Below are 18,315 nucleotides of genomic sequence, written 5' to 3'. Positions count from 1 at the left end.
GCAAATCTGCTGAACTTTACGCAAGAAGTGTGGAAATCTGTGGCACTCTGGAGTGGGGCGGCTACTATCTCCCTCCGGCTGCCCCTGGGCCTCCCCACCCTCTCCTCAGTGGACATGGAAGGTCTGCCAGTAAAGGCAGGCCGTGAAGACCAGCTACAGCAGGTCCCCTGGTGAGGTGAGAGGCTGGCCTGATGTGGAGTGGGGGGACATGCCCATGCTCAGTAGTGGTGGCAGGGACAATCCAGAGGCCAGTGAACAGAAGGGGCCAGTGACTCCACTAGCCAAGGTTGCACAGTTGGGCCAACCATATTCCAGGCTGAGGCTGTGTGCAGAAACAGTGCAGGCCGGATGGGATCCAAGCCAGCCACACACTCCTGGCCGACGCTGTAGGCTGCACACACTTGTGAAGGAGACACAAGGAGGCCCACAAAAAAGTGAAAGCCAGGACAGCCAACTTGAAAATCATCTGAGCTCTGAATGCAGTCTCCTACCCACACGGAGATCCATCAGTAGAGGACAGAAGCCTTAGTGGCTTGAGGCAGGCTTACCACTAATCTACACAGACATAAGGGTGAACCCCAGGAAGCCAAACTTACAGAAAAAAAAACCACAAAAATCACTGAACTTTAAGGAAGAGAGATTTCAGAGACTTAGCCTGAGCAAGTTACTTACCAAATAAACCAATAAACATAAAGTAGAAACAACCTTCAGAGAGGAAAAATCAGAATCGAGAACTGCTAAAATATATTCTCTGAACTGTTCCGTTTTCAACAAAATATTAAGAGATGTGCAAAGAACCAGCAAGGCATGACCCGTACCAACAAAAATGTAGTCAACAGAAACTGTCTCTAAATGCCTCTGGATGTTGAATTTAGTAGACAAAGCAGCTTCTAGAAATACACTCAAAGAACTAAAGGAAGTCATGTTAAAAAATGTAAAGAGGGGGTGCCTGGGTGGCTCTGGGTTAAAGCCTCTGCCTTCAGCTCAGGTCATGATCTCAGGGTCCTGGGATCAAGCCCTGCATCGGGCTCTCTGCTCAAGCAAGGAGCCTTTAAAAAAAAAAAAAAATGCAAAGAGACACAGGACATAAAATCACAACAAAGATTCTCAGGAAAAAGACAGAACTTATAAAAAATTAAAATGAAAAGTTGGGGAGTTGAAAATACAATAACTGAAATTAAGAAATCACTCTTGGGGCTCAAATGCAGATTTAAGGTGACAGAAGAAAGAATGTGGGAATCTGCAGATCAATAAAGTTACCTAGTCTGAAGAACAGAGAGGAAACAAAAACAAAAACAAAAAAGGAAGCACAATGAACAGGCCCCGGAAAACATAAAGCAGGGCACCTGGGGGGCTCAGTGGGTTAAGCCTCTGCCTTCTGCTCAGGTCATGATCTCACGGTTCTGGGATCAAGTCCCGCATTGGGCTCTATGCTCAGCAGGGAGCCTACCTCCCCCTCTGTCTCTGCCTGCCTCTGCCTACTTGTGATCTCTGTCTGTCAAATAAATAAATAAAATTTAAAAAAAAAAAAAAAAGAAGAAAACATAAAGCACACCAAGGTACTGGTAATGGAAATCCCCAAAGGAGAAGTGAGAAAGAAGAAGAAAAAATATCTGAAGAAATAACAGGGGAATGTTTCCCAAATTTGATGGAAAACTTTAACCTGTACTTCTAAGAAGCTCAACAAACCTGGATAGGATGAATATGAAGATAATCACACCAAGATACAGCAGAATCAAACTGCTGAAAGGCAGAAACAAAATCTTGGCAGAAACGAATGAAAAATGCCTCATGATGTATGGTGTGTGTGTGTGTGGTCAGCAGAAATCTGTCAGTAGTCATCTGACTGACACCATGGAGGTCAGAAGCAGGGGAAAGACAAATTCATCAGGCTGAAAGGAAAACTGTCAGCCATGAATTCTACAACCAGTACACCTACACTTCCAAAATAAAGGCAAAACGAAGACATCCCCAGATAAACAAAGATGCAAGAATTAACCCATAGCAGACCTGTGTTAAAGAAATATTACAGGAAGTCCTTCAGGCTAAAAAAATACTACCTCAGGCTAAAAGGAAATTACCCAAATTCACAGAGAGAAATGAAGAGCACCAGAAATATGTCAATTAACATAAGAGATGCATTTTTTCTAGTTTCTTCTCCTAACTTCTTTAAAAGACACAAGACTGTAGAAAGCAGAAATTATCACACCATATTGTTCAATTTATAACATATTGATATAAAATATACAATGATAAGAGCATAAAAAGAGAGGGAAACAGAGCTATACTGGAGAGAAGTTTCTATGAGTTTTACTAGAATCGAATATGAATATGAACTGCATTGTGACATTCCAGAAAGATGCGTATTGCATCCACTGAGGCAACCGCTAAGAAAATAATTTTGAAAATTTAGTGGAAAAATCAGAGGAATTAGAACAGCATATTAGAAAATATTTAACACAAAATAAAGGCAGTAAAGAAGACCAGAGGAATACATGACACAGAGAAAATATCAAAATGGCAAATATAAGTCTAAATGGGTCAATAATCATTAAATATGAATGGCCCAAAAACTCTAATCAAAATGTAGAGGTTGCCAGACTTGAGAAAAAAGCAAGCTCCAACAATGTCGTCAACAAGAGACACAGACTCAAAGACACTAACAGACTGAAAGTAAAAGATGGGAAAAGATACTTGCACACAGTAACTGTAACAGAACCAGAGTGATTATATTAATAAATACCAGACAAAATAGATTTTAAGACAGGAAATTTTACTAGAGACAAAAGGATGCATTTCATAATTACAGAAGAGTTACTACATCAGGAAGATCATAACAGTCACAAGCTGTACATACACCCGTCAAATAGAGATATATAGATATCTACAAATTGACTCAAATTTATATGGAAAGGCAGATGAAAAAACAGTCCAAAATTATTTTGAAAAAGAACCAAGCTGGAGCATTTACACCACCTGATTTAAAGATTTACTAATCAAGACAGTGTGGTATTGGCATAAGGATGGACATATAAATCAATAAAACAGAATACAGTCCAGAAATAAAACCACACAAGTGTTCAATTGATTTTTGACAAAATGCAAAGGAAATTCAACAGAGACAGAATACTCTCTCCAACGGAGAGTGCTAGAACTACTGGATACCCCAATGCGTGACATAAACTTCTGCCTTGTGATACTTCACATCTTACACACTCACTCACTCAAAACGTATCCAAAACTACAAAACTCTCTGGAGAAAATATTACCAGGAACTTGGGTTAGGCAAAGAGGTTTACATCAGGATACCTGAAACACAATCCATAAAAGAAACAAATGGTACTTTGCACTTCATTTAAATAAAAAGCTTTTGTTATGCAAAAGACAGTGTTGTGAGAAAGACAAGACCAGACAAATTATTTGCAAATCACATTACATGACAGAGGACTTGTTTCCAGAATATAAAGATTTCTCAAAATTTAATAGTAAGAAAACAACCTAAAGAGAAATGGGCAAAAGATTTAAACAGATACTTCACCAGAGAAATATGGAAGGGAAAGGAGCACATGAAAAGATGTTCAGTACCGTTAGTTACAAGGGAAAGGCAAATTAAAACAATGATGAGGTACTACTACATATCTAACAGACTTGTTAGAAAAGAGAAAAACTAACACTATCAAAAAGTGCAAGTTAGGATGTGGAGCCCCCGAAACTCTCACCCACTGCTGGTGGGGGTTCCAAGATGGTAGAGCCACTCTGGAAGACAGTCTGGCAATTTCTTTTTTTTTTTTTTTTAAAGATTTTATTTATTTATTTGACAGAGAGAGATCACAAGTAGACAAAGAGGCAGGCAGAGAGAGAGAGAGGGAAGCAGGCTTCTTGCTGAGCAGAGAGCCCGATGTGGGACTCAATCCCAGGACCCTGAGATCATGACCTGAGCCGAAGGCAGCGGCTTAACCCACTGAGCCACCCAGGCGCCCAGTCTGGCAATTTCTTAAACATGAACCATATCCTTGCCAAATGACCCTGTCATTCTACCCTTAGTTATTCATCCAAGAGAAATGGTAACTTCAACGTTCATACAAAAACTTGTATGTAAGTGCTTCTAGCAGCTTTGTTTATAAATGCCCCAAACTGGAAACCCAAATGTCTTCCAGTGAGTGAACGGATAAACAGATACACACAAGATGCGTGAATCTCAAAGGCATGATGCCAACTGAAAGAAGCCACCACCAGAACAATACATTGAATGCTGCCATTTTCCTTTTGTTTTTTTTTTGGAACCAGGGTCCAGTTTCATCAATATGTTCTATTGTTTGTTTTTTTTTTTTTTTTAAGTTTCTATTTCATTTATTTCTGCCCTGTATTATTTTCTTTTTTCTACTGGTTTTGGGCTTTGTTCTTTTCTTTTCTAGCTCATTAGGTGTAAGGTTAGGTTGTTTGAGATTTTTTTCTGGCTTCCTGAGGTAGGTCTATATGCTTGGATTTATAGTAATACTCTGGAAAAGGCAAATTACAGAGATGAAAAGCACATCACAGGTTAGATCTAGGGGGAGGGGCTGAATATAAAGGGGCAGCTCGAGGGAATTTGGGGGAGTGATGGCTGCATATAGTGATGGGTGTTAAGAATAGTGGTAGTTGTCAAAACTCAACACTATAAACCAAAAGGAGTCATTTACTCTATAGAAGTTTACAAATTTTTAAGAGATTTGGTATTTCCTTTAGAAATTACAAGTACAAGTAAGCACAGATTTCTTTTAGAGAGAAGAGCACTACAGATCCACACAAGGAAACTCATTACATAAAAGGTGTCACATGAACAGCATGCTGAGTCTGGTCACTCCTATATATTCAGACACTTCAATTTCTGCATTTCCTGGAGGTAGAAATCAAGTCTACAGAAGATTAAACTATGAAGAAGCAAAGTTTCACCCCCTCGGAAAGAAGATGACCCACCTCCTGGGCAGACAAGACCCAGTAAGTCAGCACGAACCTGGGTTATATTCAATTCTCCATTTCGAAGAAAGTGAAGTGTTTATAACCTACTCATCAACTGAAATTTACTAATTAACTGATGATGCTTAGTATTCCTGAAAAATTTTCTGACATTGCTGGTTTGTTTCCAAATTCTGACTTCAGATAGTTATTTTGTGCTCGTTAGGATTTTCCTATCAGGTTCCAGAGAACTAGAAAGAAGGTCGGGAGAAGAGAGGGATTCCTGATTCCCCATTTCCAACTAATCTTAGGTTTTCGCCAAATATGTGCGTATACCAGTTTGCACCCAGGAATAAAACCAGATTCATTCAATATGATTTCACAAAGAATAAAATCTATCAACAAATAAAAAACACTAGCTGGGAGTTTCTCATGGATTGATTATCAAGTCCACAGAAATATCATGACATCATCTAGTTGGCATTCCTTTCTCTTTTCTCCAGGATGTGAGTGAGAGGCGAGTTTATATAATAATGATCTTGTGGGGATCACAGGCAGGAGGCAAACGAGAGAAGGGAGAAATAAAGTGGCTTCTGTGCTTTTCGGTTTCCTCGGCACATATCCCAGTCAGTGAATCAAAGCTCAACTTTCTTCAGACTGAGCGGCTGTTGCTTCCTCGCTTTTCTGTGACACCCCCCTGGCTTCAGGCCTGCACTTGGGGAAAAAAAAAACACACCAAACCTTCATATGGGGGGAGGACTGTGACTCTACGATGTTTTAAAATAGCACTGAGTTATCTTGATCCAGAATAAACAATGTATTAAAGCCTAAAAGATGAAAGAAATCCCTACAACCCTCAAGCAGCTCATTAGTCTGTTTACCTGGACACCACGAAGCACATATCGTGCTCATCAAGCTGATAGAGGAGAATGTACAATTCAGGAGAATGGACTGAAATTTGAAAAGAAGGAGAAAGGCAGGACTGAAGTCTTCATGGAAATCAACTTATATTTGCAAAAGGAAAGCTGTGATGTCGAACAGTAAGGAGGGACCGTGAGTATGGGAACCGTGAGCGCCTGGGGTAGAAGGAAGCAGCGACCCATCTATGTCACCCCGGCCGCCCTGGCTCCACGAGGGACACGGGGAGCCACCCCAGGTGACGGCCAGGCTGTGTCAGCCACTGGGCAAGGCAGCCCCACTTGGCTCTGCAAAGTTTGGAATTTTTGGCAAGTTTTCCAGAAAAAAAAAACAAACCAAAACGCCACAACCAAAACAACTTCTGTAAAAACAAAACTTCAAAAAATTTCAGAGAAACCTAAACATACACCAAAGTAAAGCACAAAGTAAAGTTTTAAGGAGACTGGTGTTCTTATCCTCAGGGAACTCGTTCAAGCTCTGGCATCAGATTCCAGGTCCTGTTTGCGCAGTGTGGAGCAGAGCCTGCCGACCAGCTAGGCCGTGAGATGTGCACCAGCGGTGCATAGGGGATACCCGTCTCCACGACCCTGGAAGCGTCTGGAGCTGGCTCGGCCATCGGTTGCCGGACTCGCTCTCCAACGACCACCTCAGCTCCCGCTGAGTGAGGACTCAGCCTGCTCTGTCCTCCCTGACCCCCAGGAAAGAAGCCTTCCTTCACGGACTCCACACGTCCCCCCTCTGGGCTTGGGTCAGCCCTGCGAGATCGCTCTTCCTTCGGGACCCCTCCAGCGCGGACCTTTTAGGCCTTGACCCTCTATACCTACTAGTTTCATTTAGCTGCAAATCTTCTAGCCCCGTGTTAAAACTCTTCCTCATCTCCAGTAAAGCTCAGCTTCTTTCCGTATTAATTCCAAGACAAACATACTGAGTCCTGAGTACTGATATTCCAGGTGCTGTACAAGGCTGGAGGTTAAAAAAAAAAAACAAACCCGCGACACTTCTCAAAGCAGACAGGAACCAATACTCTGTGTGTTTACAGGAGCTGTGAATTATCTACCAGAAGATCACGTGAGGCAGGGGGAGCAAGGGACACAGGACACTTTAAATAAATAAGAAAAGGGACGGAGTCATAATCAATGAGAAACAAAAACACTTAGATACGAATAGTTGCCAGAATACTTAGCGGAAAACCCGACAACTTCTACGTTAGTGCCTGGAAGCTCCGCAGCTCCTGTACCGGACGCGTCCCCACTGCCAATGAGAGCAACACGGCCGGACTCCACAGCATCATTTGGATCAGACGTTTTTTACTTCCCTTTCAGGCTATTTGGATCGTTTCTATTTTCCCAGGTGTCATTTTTCATATTTAAAGAATTCACATATTTCTTTCACAAGACATCGTGTAGCAAGGACGACACAATGACTTCGCTAGAACTTAAGCTACGTATACAAGAACTCTGACAGAGAATTTTATGAAACCTTCTCGTGAGGTGTATATACTATACGTAGTATATACGGATGCACAGTATTTTAGGTGTATATACTATATACAGTATATACGGATGTACAGTATTTTCCAAACTCACACGTCTTATTCTTCCAGAAGATGAAAATTCATTACTGATTTACATTAGGACAGATGCTCTACCCACTGTCTCGTTACTTGTCATCCTGAGCGTCACACGCACTCACCTGTGACTTGCTTATCTGGAAGAGACGGGATTGGAATGGCTGACCCGAACTTAACCAGGAGACGTTCATATAACCAGTCAAAGTGCTTATACCTGTGGTTTACAGATCGATTAGTGTTCTATAATACAAGGGAAAGAGAAGAAAACGTTACCAATGTCAACTACGGAAAATGAAGAAAAAGCACATTTTTGCTAGGAATGCAAGCATGAGTCTGTTTTTGGTAACTCAGATACTCACAGTAGGTGTTAACTGATATTCAATGTAGCTTTTCAGACCGTACATTTTGGAGCCTTTCCTGGGATCTGCTACCACACAGTCAAATGTAGAGGTAGGATAGACCCACATTGGGCCATAATCTCCAACCTACAAAAACGTTTCAGGGAGAGTTAATTTTGTTATATGGAAAAATAATATGTTTGATATAAATCATCAAATGATTCTTGTCAGGACTACAAGTCTTTTGGACGGTCGTTCTTGCTCTTTGAAAAACTCTATGAATGCTCTCTGTTCCTAATAATGTTATATTTAGAGACACACTTGCTAGCTCTCCATGTGGACATCTCAGGCCATGGAGAAGAGAGCTCTGTTTCCCTCTCCTCCATGGTAGTGCAGGACAGAACACAATTTCCCCCTCTCTAGTCCAGTTGTCTAGTTCTATGTGATGAAGGGCTAGTTTAAAAAAAAATTCCCATCTTTTCAAAGATGTAGGAACAAGTAATAATAAAAAAAATCCAGTGTGATTTTTGCATTTTATCAAATTTCCTAGGACCCAGAGGTTATAGAGTAAGACCAGATGTTTCCTCCTCCTTGTTTGGGCCTGTGGTGATTACACTCAACCCTGCCCCCACCCTATAGTTACTGGAGTAAGTCGTTAGGGTCCAAAGACAGCCAGAGTTCTCTTCTCCAGAATTCATCTGGAAATACAGCACTAGATAATGCTTAGAAAGAAAATCTATCAGCAATCAACATCTGGGTGAACCCAGAGAGCCTGTGTCATAGTGTGTAATAATCAAGTTATTCCAAGAGAGAGATTCTTTACGGTGTCACTAACTCCTAGCCTTCATTTGCTTGCTCCTTCCTGTGACCGGACAGCTGGTTTACTGGAGGAAAAGACTAATTATTACCAGTGCAGTGGGAAGGGCATCTTATTTGGATAATATACACATACTTTGCCAGGACAGAAACCTAAATATTTGAATTGGGTTTACTAAATACACAGAGTCAGTAGGAAGACAGCATGTAAAAGATGACATCAAGACGTGTCAGAGAAGAAAAATTATGAAAAGACTATGTACTACAGATGTGGTTAGTTCAATTACTATAGTCTTAGAGATAGAAATTTAAAAATATCTACATATAATGACAGGCATTCCTTGATGCTAATTATCTTTAGTACTCTTACAACACAAATACATACCATCAAATGTGTTACCAAAACCCTCCAGAAGACTAAGAAACCTCTCAGCTTTAAGGTAGTATAAAAGAGCTTAATTAGAAATGAAGCAAGCAAACAAAAATGAACAAACTTACAATGATGGGAATCTTCTCTTTGGGTTTTGCTAGCTGCTTGGCCAACAAATACTGTTCCATTCCAGGTTTCGCAAATCCAGGAAATCTGGTCATGAAGATAAATGCCTGTGAGTCTCCGTCTTTCCTTACAGAATTCTACGACTCTCGTCCACCTTTACTTAATGCAACAGTTTTAACCTTGTTCTGCCTCTCAGATGCACAAGGACTAGGAAACTGGTAAATGAAACCTAATGTAATCAGATTGTTCGATGGCCAATTAGTCATTTAATTAAGCTTTATCTGGTAAGAGGACAGTCTGACTCCAGAAGGTGCGATGTTTATGGATGCCCCGTTTGCTTAACTGGATCAGAAACACTCTATCGCCCCACGAAGAGTGAAGGGAGGCCTAGAAAACTGTCCCCTGGGGCACGGGAGGAAAAGCATCCAGCACGGCCGTTAGAACACACGGAGCAGTAGCCACATGCCAGCATTTCTAGATCCAAATTAAAGCCACCTTCCAGCATACTCGCTCCAGGATGCCACAATTATCCCCTAGAAACAGTCACTATTCATAAGCACTTGTGCCATTTTCTTTTAGACTCGTCTCAGAACTGGTTTATGAGACACAAAAGGAAACCAGTTTCCCCCTTAGTAAAGAGACCCCCAAACATTCTAAAACTGGAGAAATCTGGGATAAACACACAGCCATCCAAAGCGCTACTTCTAAAGAGGACAAGATTAATTTGGGTTTTAGTATTTTTTTTTTAATAAACAGGAAAAAAAGACCCTCAGGAAGCAAAATCCCTACAGTAGAAAAAGAAGCATCATTTCTACAAAAAACCAGCGACACTGCTTCTTTTTCATTCATATCCCAAATTAAAGGCTGATGCGATGGCTTCAGGGGCCTGCCTTTTCCTTCACCCTCACACGACTTACCTCTACCCTCTTTTTCCTAGACAGTCTTTAGATAGAGCTAATACACGAGCTCAGAGCTGGACAATCCTGGGTTTGAGTTCCAACTCCAACAATTAATAGCTACGTGACCTTTAGAGCTCCAGCCTCCTCATGGGAGGAATGGGACAAATATGACCTGCCTTATAAGAGGATAAGGGAATTAAAAGAACGAGGGAATTAAATGAAGGTGTTATATAAAGAGCCTAGTATATGTACTCCTAAATTAAAATCATCTCTAGTTATGCCATCATCTCTTTGGAAGTATTCCCGACAACCTCACGTACGGCTTTGGGCTTCCTCAACATTCTGAGCACACTTCGGCTCTGTAATTTATCGTGTGTAATCACCATAATCCATTTGCACAGTAGAGCAGACTGGAAGCACTTTAGAGAAAGTATCTGTATTTCCGGGACCTAGAGGAGTTATGGGAATACATGAAATGCTTGATGGACTAATCTGGAACAGTTTTATTAAAGAACCTATACTTCTAGAAAACACTAATGGGAAAATGTGGGGATTACGCAGAGTGACAAACCCCCAACTAGACTGCAAGCTTCTGAGTGCAGAGGTCCCATTCCATGCTGCCTTCCGTGTTCTTAGGCGTCACAGCAAACCTCTAGGGCCAACTCATTTAATACTTACTGGACGGTGGTGCAATTTATTAATTCCTTCAGTACTATCAAGACGGATTCTTATAATGCTCGAGTACACTTCAATTTCTAATCTCCTCTAGTATAAGGTTTATGCTCCATGACTGGACTACGGCTGTCATGTAAAATGGATCGACTGCTAAAAAATGATAATACTTAAAAAAAATTTTTACGACTGCTACAAGTGAGTTATTTGTATATTAGTCTAGTCAAATAATAATAGTAATAAAGAACGAACCACAGAATTTTAAACAGCTCTCAGCACCAGAGAGAGAGAGAGAGGGATGCCTCAAGAGGTTCCAGGTCAATTTAGGATTCCTCTGATTTCGTTTGACCCTGAACTGAAATTTTCGATTAGAGAGAGTTTTGAATTAAAACCAGCCCCTTTCATTCAGAGATGCAGAAATTGAGGCTCAAATGGGTCACCCACTTCCCCAAGATGATACAGCAGAGGACAGCAGGAGAGTGTAGGGCATGGGGAGGCAAGGGAGAGCAGGGGCAGGAGTCCCGGCACGAGCCAGAGCCTCCCTAAGTAGCCGGGAAGGGGCGGCCACGCACACGATGCAGAGTCTGTGCTTCCTCGTTTTCAAAATGGGGCTGAGAGACACTCTACAGTACAATGGGTTTCAATGCACTTGCATTTACGCTTATTTACATCACTGCAGACCACACTGAGAACTTAACCTTCCACTGTAAGAAACAGGATAGAGTCAATATGAATGACTAATTTTACTATGCATGCAACTGAGCATGAAAATACCTAATGGAAGGAAGCAGATACAGAAGGAGGAAGAATGTGTAGCTAAAGGGCAGCTCATCTAATCATTTGATGCTACGTAAACATACTGAGGGGAACTGGGGGGACTCAAACTTCCGTGTGCAGATCTAGACCCAGACCTTGACAGCCAGGTACACAGCATTCTGTTTACAACTGCTTCCAGACACAGATTAACAGTCCTTCCTGCTTTGAATCATGGACTTGGAACATGGACAAATAGTGGTAGTGATTTTAGAAAAACTCTATTAAGCATGTTGCTGTAAGAAGGGAATTTGAGAATTTCTAGGGAAGTCATACAGCATGTCTCCTCTGAGCTACACCGTGTGAACTACAGACTCATGTGGGACTGCCCCCGGGGAATCCCACGGTCCTCTGTCCACACTCATCCCTTCCCACACGCGTTCCCTGTCAGGCACTGTGCCTCCATGTACTGGCCAAACTCTTCTTGTTTTAAATCGTAGAGGAATCTAAGTGAAAACAAAGTCTTACAACATACGAGGCATAGTAGCTGAGACATGGAGGGATGGACGGGGATCCTGACTAGATCACTTCCCACCTGTGCAAGCCTTGACACTTACTTAACCTCTCTGGGCTTCAGTTCCTCCCACAGTGAACACAGAGGACCACAGAGGGGTATGAGGGTCACATGACAGCACACAGAAGCCATTCTGCACAATGTCTGGCCCACAATAAGTGAACAAACAACAGGAAGACATTGAAAGGAGAGTTGTTGTTATTATTATTATTATTTTTTTTTTTTTAGCTTTTCTGTGATGTCAGTAATGAGACCTCAGTGTGCCAGGGAATTCACAAAGGTAAAAGCAGTATTTGGCAGATCATTAAACAACATATACTTCACTTTCAAATGAAAAAAAATTCTTTCAATCAGCTTCTAGAGCAAAGAGCCAAACAGAAATGATCAAACGACACCCCAAACTTCACAGATCCCTGAAAAGAGGAAAGCCTCCTTGGATCTCCCGTCTGTTTCTGCGTGTTCATGTTCCCCCGCACCCTGTATCTTTTATTTTATTTTACTTTTTAAGATTTTATTTACTTGAGAGAGTGAGCGAGGAAGAGCACACGAGCAGGGGCAGATGGGAAATGGGTGAGACTCGATCCCAGGACTCTGAGATCATGACCTGAGCCAGAGCCAGACGCCGAACCAACTGAGCCACCTCGGCACCCCCCTCCGCCCCCCAAACCTACTTGTTGAGTGGCAGCTTCATGGAGGAGGAGCCAGCTCGGCTGCTGCCCCGCTGAGCACCCCCTGCTTCTGCTGCCTCTGAGTCCTTGAAGTAGGGAGCGGCAGACTTGGGGTCGTCCCAGTCTTCGTCCCATTCGTCATCGTCACCGGTGGCTGGAGGCGGGCACAGAAGATCACCAGTGAAGAAAAACAAAAGAAAAACGGAACCACTTCATTTTCTGATGGGACTGACTGCATTAGCCAATGAAAGCACGAAGGAGAGAAGGCGTAGCACAGGCTTAGAACGCAGATGCGGCGCGCTGGCTCTCCAGTCAGTGCTGGGCTGCAGCCAGGGAGTCTGCCTTTCCATGCAGGAGACATGCTAGAAACTGAGGCTGTCAGGGTAACCAAGGCCAGGGAAGCACAGGCTAGCGGCGGCTCCCAGGAGGATACACAAGCCAAGGCCGGCGCACAGATAACTCTCACTATAAAGCTGTAAATAAGCCGATCAAATACCCATGGATATCACGAGTATTGGGGAGGAAGGATGGAGGGCGGATAATACATTTTTGATGGGGAATTCTTTTAATTTAATTTAATTTATTTAATAGAGCACGTGTGCACAAGCAGGGGGAGCGGCAGGCAGAGGGGGAAGCAAGCTCCCCGCTGAGCAAGGAGCCCGATGCGGGACTTGATCCCAGGAAGCCGGGATCATGACCTGAGCCAAAGGTAGACGCTTAACCGACTGAGCCACCCAGGCCTCCCAGGAATTCTTTTAACACCGAGGTTAATACAGGTGAGGGAAGGACAAGGGGAGGGGCGGGAGAAGGGGAAGAGAAGAAATGAGACAAGGGGGCATCGACAGACCTGCATCCTCCTATTCGAACGCTGGTGTCTGTCGGTGCACAGGCTACAGCCAGCTTCCCCCCATCCCTCCCCACCCTGCTGCCTGCGCCTCTGTCTCCCACCCTGATGGCCTCATGTGTCCTTTTATTATTAGGCAGAAAAATGCCCTGGGATCTCTGCCTTAGGGGTGCCACCAAGAGAAGCCAAGAAACAGACGCCAAAATGAAAATGATAAAGAACAGAATGTACTGGAAGATCGGGCCGAGCTGGTACAGAACTAGGGGCCGGCAGTCAGCTCACAGTCCTTCCACTGGCCCGTGGCTCTTGGCTATGAGCGGGAGCCACTAGCACAGTCGATTCTCCGTGTGATGTGCTCACACACCGGTCATGAAAAAATGAGGGGCGGATATCTGTCTTTTTCTTTAATTTCAGAACAGGCATAAACATCCTTTCTCTTAATCCCTGAATTGTTTTCCCACCTATAAATTCCTTTTTTGCTTCTGTATTTCCATTAAAACAGGTAGTTCAGGAAAAGGTAAAACCATTAAGTCAGAGATCATAAACCAGCAGGTGATAAATCACATTCGCTCTGTATACACATTTTTGGGCCCAAGGTGTTAAAACAAATGTGTGTCAGCTGCTAAGATTTTAGAGTGGGAAAAGGACATAAAAACAGAGATGACCAGTCTCCGGCACTGTGGAGGTCCAGGACCACAGGCTGGGTCTCCTGCACTGGCATCATTCCGCTGGTGACAGGAGGGCTGCCCCTTCTCTCCCGCAGCCATAGGCTGCTCTGCTCTCCTGCCTTGTGAACCTGGCCCCCGCAAACATTTGCGACTCTGCGACAGATCATGGAGCTGGGACTACAGATTATAATTAATGACTACCCACATTTGGGTCCAGAAATCTAGGTTTGCTATTAATGACAAGGGCAGCTGAGAGCACTCCTCTGATTAAATTCTATTTTTAAAATATCTTTTTTTTTTTAAAAGATTTTACTTCTTTATTATTTGAGAGAGAGAGAGAGAACAAGCAGAGGGAAGAGACAGAGGGAGAGAAGCAGGCTCTCTGCTGAGCAGGGAGCCCAATGTGGGGGGCTCGATCCCAGGACCCTGGGATCATCACCAGAGCCAAAGGCAGACACTTCACTGACTGAGCCACTCAGGCGCCCCTGATTAAATTCTATTTTTAACTTGGATGCCCTTCCCAGTCACTTCTACCCTGAACCGAGTTCAGGGTGGGCCTGATCACCAGTAGAACCCTCTTCCTCACCTGGTCCTTGGTAGGCCTGGGGGTGACCAAAGGCAGTGTCCCAGTTATTGGAGGTGTTTCTTTGGGCTGCAGCCCCCTCTGGCTTGGCCCCCCAGCCATCCGTGCTGTCCCAGTTTCCAGATTTGGAAGCACTCCAAGCTGACCAGGGGTCATTGCCACTGCTGACCTGTTGCCAGGGGTTAAAAAAAAAAAAGAGAGAGAGAGAAACAATAACTGTTCTGTCTCAAAATCATTACTTAATTCAGAAGAAATCACCTAACACTGATTAAAAAAAAGGATGTTAAGTTTAAAACAATTAAAAAAATATATCCTTAAAAGCTTTTATGTATTTTTTTTGATAGGGAGAGAGTCAGCAAGAGAGGGAACACAAGCAGGGGGAGTGGGAGAGAGAGAGAAGCAGGCCTCCGGCAGAGCAGGGAGGCTGACTCAGGACTCAATCCCAGGACCCAGGGATCATGACCTGAGCTGAAACCAGATGCTTAATGACTGAGCCACCCAGGTGACCCTAAAACAATTTTAAAAATTTAAATAATAAATTTTCCATTTAAATAAACAGTTAAGGAAAGCAGAAACAGCAGCATCAACCTGATTTTTTTATGTTAACCTTCTGCCCTGCTTCCTGGGAACCTGACAACCAGTAACAAAGGAACTAGGACACGGGACCGCCCAACTCCCTCTTTCTTCTTCCCTCCCCCAGTAACTACTCTTCTGAACCATAGCCATTCCTGTGGCTGTGGCCATCCTTCCATGTCACAGTCCACGGTCATGAACAACTGCATTGGGTTCTTCAAACTGACATACACGGCATCACATGGGGTATGTGTCTTGTCTGCACTTCAGTCATGTTTCTGCCATTACACATGCTGAGAAGGATCTGTTTTATTCACCTGAACTGCTTTAGAGTAAATCCACTGTATTTTGGCTAGGTTTTAATTTTTCTATGGAAAAGTCCCACCTTCCCAGTAAAAAAAAAAAACAAACCCCAAACGCCAGCAGAATAAAAGGGTACGTATGCCCTTTAAAAAATACACTTGCTGCTCAGGCTGCCAGTCATTATCTCCTGACAACTACCACCAACGAACTCCTTCTAGATACTGCATCGAACCTCCCACAAGCAAGGGCCCTTTTTGTTTTTAAACATTTGTGCTCTGCACTTGTATTCGTTTTTCTCACTTGGTGACCCGATACGTCCTCTGTGGTCCACCAGCGCTTCTGGCTGACGTGGCTCTTCCCCGTGGCCTGTTCCGCTGCCTTTAGCTCCCACAGCTTCCCCGGCACACGCTGATGCTCCAGCACGGGTCGCGCTGCTGCGTTTCGCTACTGTAAATACTGCCGCAGCGCGCCTCCTTGTACATCCTTCCCCACGTGTCCAACACAACGACTAAAATCCCCAGAGAGCAACTGGGGGGCTAATGAGAATGGGCTTTTTCAGCGGACAGAGTTTGTCAAACTGCTTTCCAAAGAGATTGTACAGCCCCATTTGACAGTTCAGTTCCTATGCTCCCCGCCCGACTTGCCAACGGGCTCTGCCATGCATAAAAGGGGGTGCCATGCTCCAAAATTCATTTTAAAATATTTGTGCCCATTATTCCTTTAAGTAATTTTGCCATTTAATTATTAACACAAATAAAATCTTGGAAAAGTCAATACATGGCGCCCAATTTTAAGGACTATTATGGTAAGAGAACCTGTAGCCCACTTCTCCCCCGGCCCCTTTCACTTGAGGTAACTACAGGTTTTTTTTTTTTTTTTTTTATTTCCTTGATTTTAAAATTGTAAACCTTTGATTTTCCTGGAATTTACTTTGGTGGAGGAAATAAAGTGGGAATCTGATTTAATTTTTTCTTGTCATCAGTCTGCCTAACACCAGTTACTGAAAAATCTGTCTTTCCCCCACTGAACTGAAATGTCACCTTGTTCGTAGGCTGTCCTTGGGCCTATATCTGGGTTCTTGTCTCCTAGGAATCCATTTGTACAAGTACCAAGTGACTTGCGAGCCCATTAGATACAACAGTATCAGTACTTTAGCATAAATCTTTTATGGGTTTATTTTTACACATGAACTTTAGCATCAGCTTAATGTTTTAAAAGTAAAACCACCTAGGGGAACCTGGGTGGCTCAGTTGGTTAAGTGTCTCCCTTAGGCTCAGGTTGTGATCTCAAGCTCATGGACTGAGCCCCCTGTTGGGATGTCTGCTCAGCGGGAGGCTGCTTCTCCCTCTCCCTGCCACTCCCTCTGCTTGTAACTCTTTCTCTATCAAATAAATAGATTAAATCTTTTAAAAATTTTTTAAAAAATTTAAAAAAGTAAAACAATCTAAACTTTTGCATTAGAATGTCAGATTTTGAAAAATGTGTTGATTTTTACTTGTACCACCTTAAACTTACAGATAAAATCAGGGAAAACAAATAGTGCCTTCGAAAAAATTTCAGTATTGAATCTGTTTATCTAAGAACACGGAATAGCAGATTTTCCCCTTGAGTCTTCTTTCTCACATTAAAAAAAAAAACAAAAAACAAAAAACCAGTGTTAGTTTAAAAAAAAAAAAAGAAGAAAGAGGGGAATCTGCAAGAAAGTTACCCAAACTGTCTAATATACCTAATGCTCTAGAATACTATTGTGTTGGCTTTTTTTTTTTTTATTCTTCACTGACAGATGTGGGGACAACTGCCTGCCATGCACCAGAACCATAAAAAACAGAGTCTATGTTTTACATGTGAAGTACAATTCATTCAAACATCTATCTTCAAGAAAAAGAGTGAAGTTACTAGTGATTGGCTCTAAGTCGAATACCAACGGAAGGACATTTTGTCCAGATGCCTGTGATTTTCTCGAATATGCCGCGTGGTGATACGCACAAGGAGCTCTCGTGGGTTCTGTAGATGGAGGCAGTCGTGCTAAGGGCCTAACAAGCACACTTCGCTTAGAAGAATCCCTTTTGGTGCTTTAACAAATTTGAATAATTCTGTTTCTACTGTGATTATCTCCATGTATAAATCTTGAGGTATTGTGTACATGGATGCATATTTTCTGACTGTACTGTTATTTCCTTAAAGTGAAATCTTGATTCCATTCATTACTATTTCTTACCTAATACAGTGTCTGGCAGATGCCAAATAAATTTACATTGAATAAAAGCATTAGAAAAAAAAAAAAAGAATCCCTTTTTACCAATATATACTCTGTACCCTCCAAACTCTCAACTGTGAGGTTTTCAGAATAAGAACTTCAAAAAGTACAGAAATTTGGGACAATAAGAGGACAGTGAGTATAGACACTCATTTGTCTAGCAGTTCCATCAAGGCCCGACTGAGCGGGTCCCGCCGTGAAGTGACGGGCTGAGGGCAGCACAGTGGGGGGCACGGGCTCTGGTCAGGCAGCCGGTGTGACACTGCTTCTACCTCTTTCCAGCCGGGAAGCCTCAGGCTAGAATTCGAAACCAGGCAGCCTGCCTCCGATTCGGAAAGGCTGGTGGGAGTTACATGAGGGAAACAGAGAGGGAACAGAGGGTTATAACGCAGCACAGGAGTGACGCTCAGCGCTGCTATGACATGAAGACTACAATGTTAGCAGAGAA

At 42.9% G+C, this 18,315-nt stretch overlaps 1 protein-coding gene across 3 annotated transcripts in view; it reads right to left on the bottom strand.

The window, feature by feature from the left end:
- Nucleotides 1-18,315, bottom strand: part of SNX9 (sorting nexin 9) — a 107,185-nt gene that overhangs the window by 24,069 nt on the left and 64,801 nt on the right. For all 3 annotated transcript variants that reach the window (XM_047732867.1, XM_047732869.1, XM_047732868.1), the window contains 5 exons: nucleotides 14,738-14,903; nucleotides 12,643-12,793; nucleotides 9,076-9,160; nucleotides 7,783-7,908; nucleotides 7,546-7,663 (listed from right to left, as the gene is read on the bottom strand). In XM_047732867.1, the coding sequence (XP_047588823.1) occupies nucleotides 7,546-7,663; nucleotides 7,783-7,908; nucleotides 9,076-9,160; nucleotides 12,643-12,793; nucleotides 14,738-14,903 (646 nt within the window). The remainder of the gene's footprint in view (nucleotides 1-7,545; nucleotides 7,664-7,782; nucleotides 7,909-9,075; nucleotides 9,161-12,642; nucleotides 12,794-14,737; nucleotides 14,904-18,315) is intronic.

The sequence above is a fragment of the Lutra lutra genome, chromosome 6 (assembly GCF_902655055.1).
Source record: "Lutra lutra chromosome 6, mLutLut1.2, whole genome shotgun sequence".
Classification (NCBI taxonomy): Eukaryota; Metazoa; Chordata; class Mammalia; order Carnivora; family Mustelidae; genus Lutra; species Lutra lutra.
The sequence above is the reverse complement of the archived record's forward strand: the minus strand, read 5'-3'. Positions and strand labels throughout refer to the sequence as shown.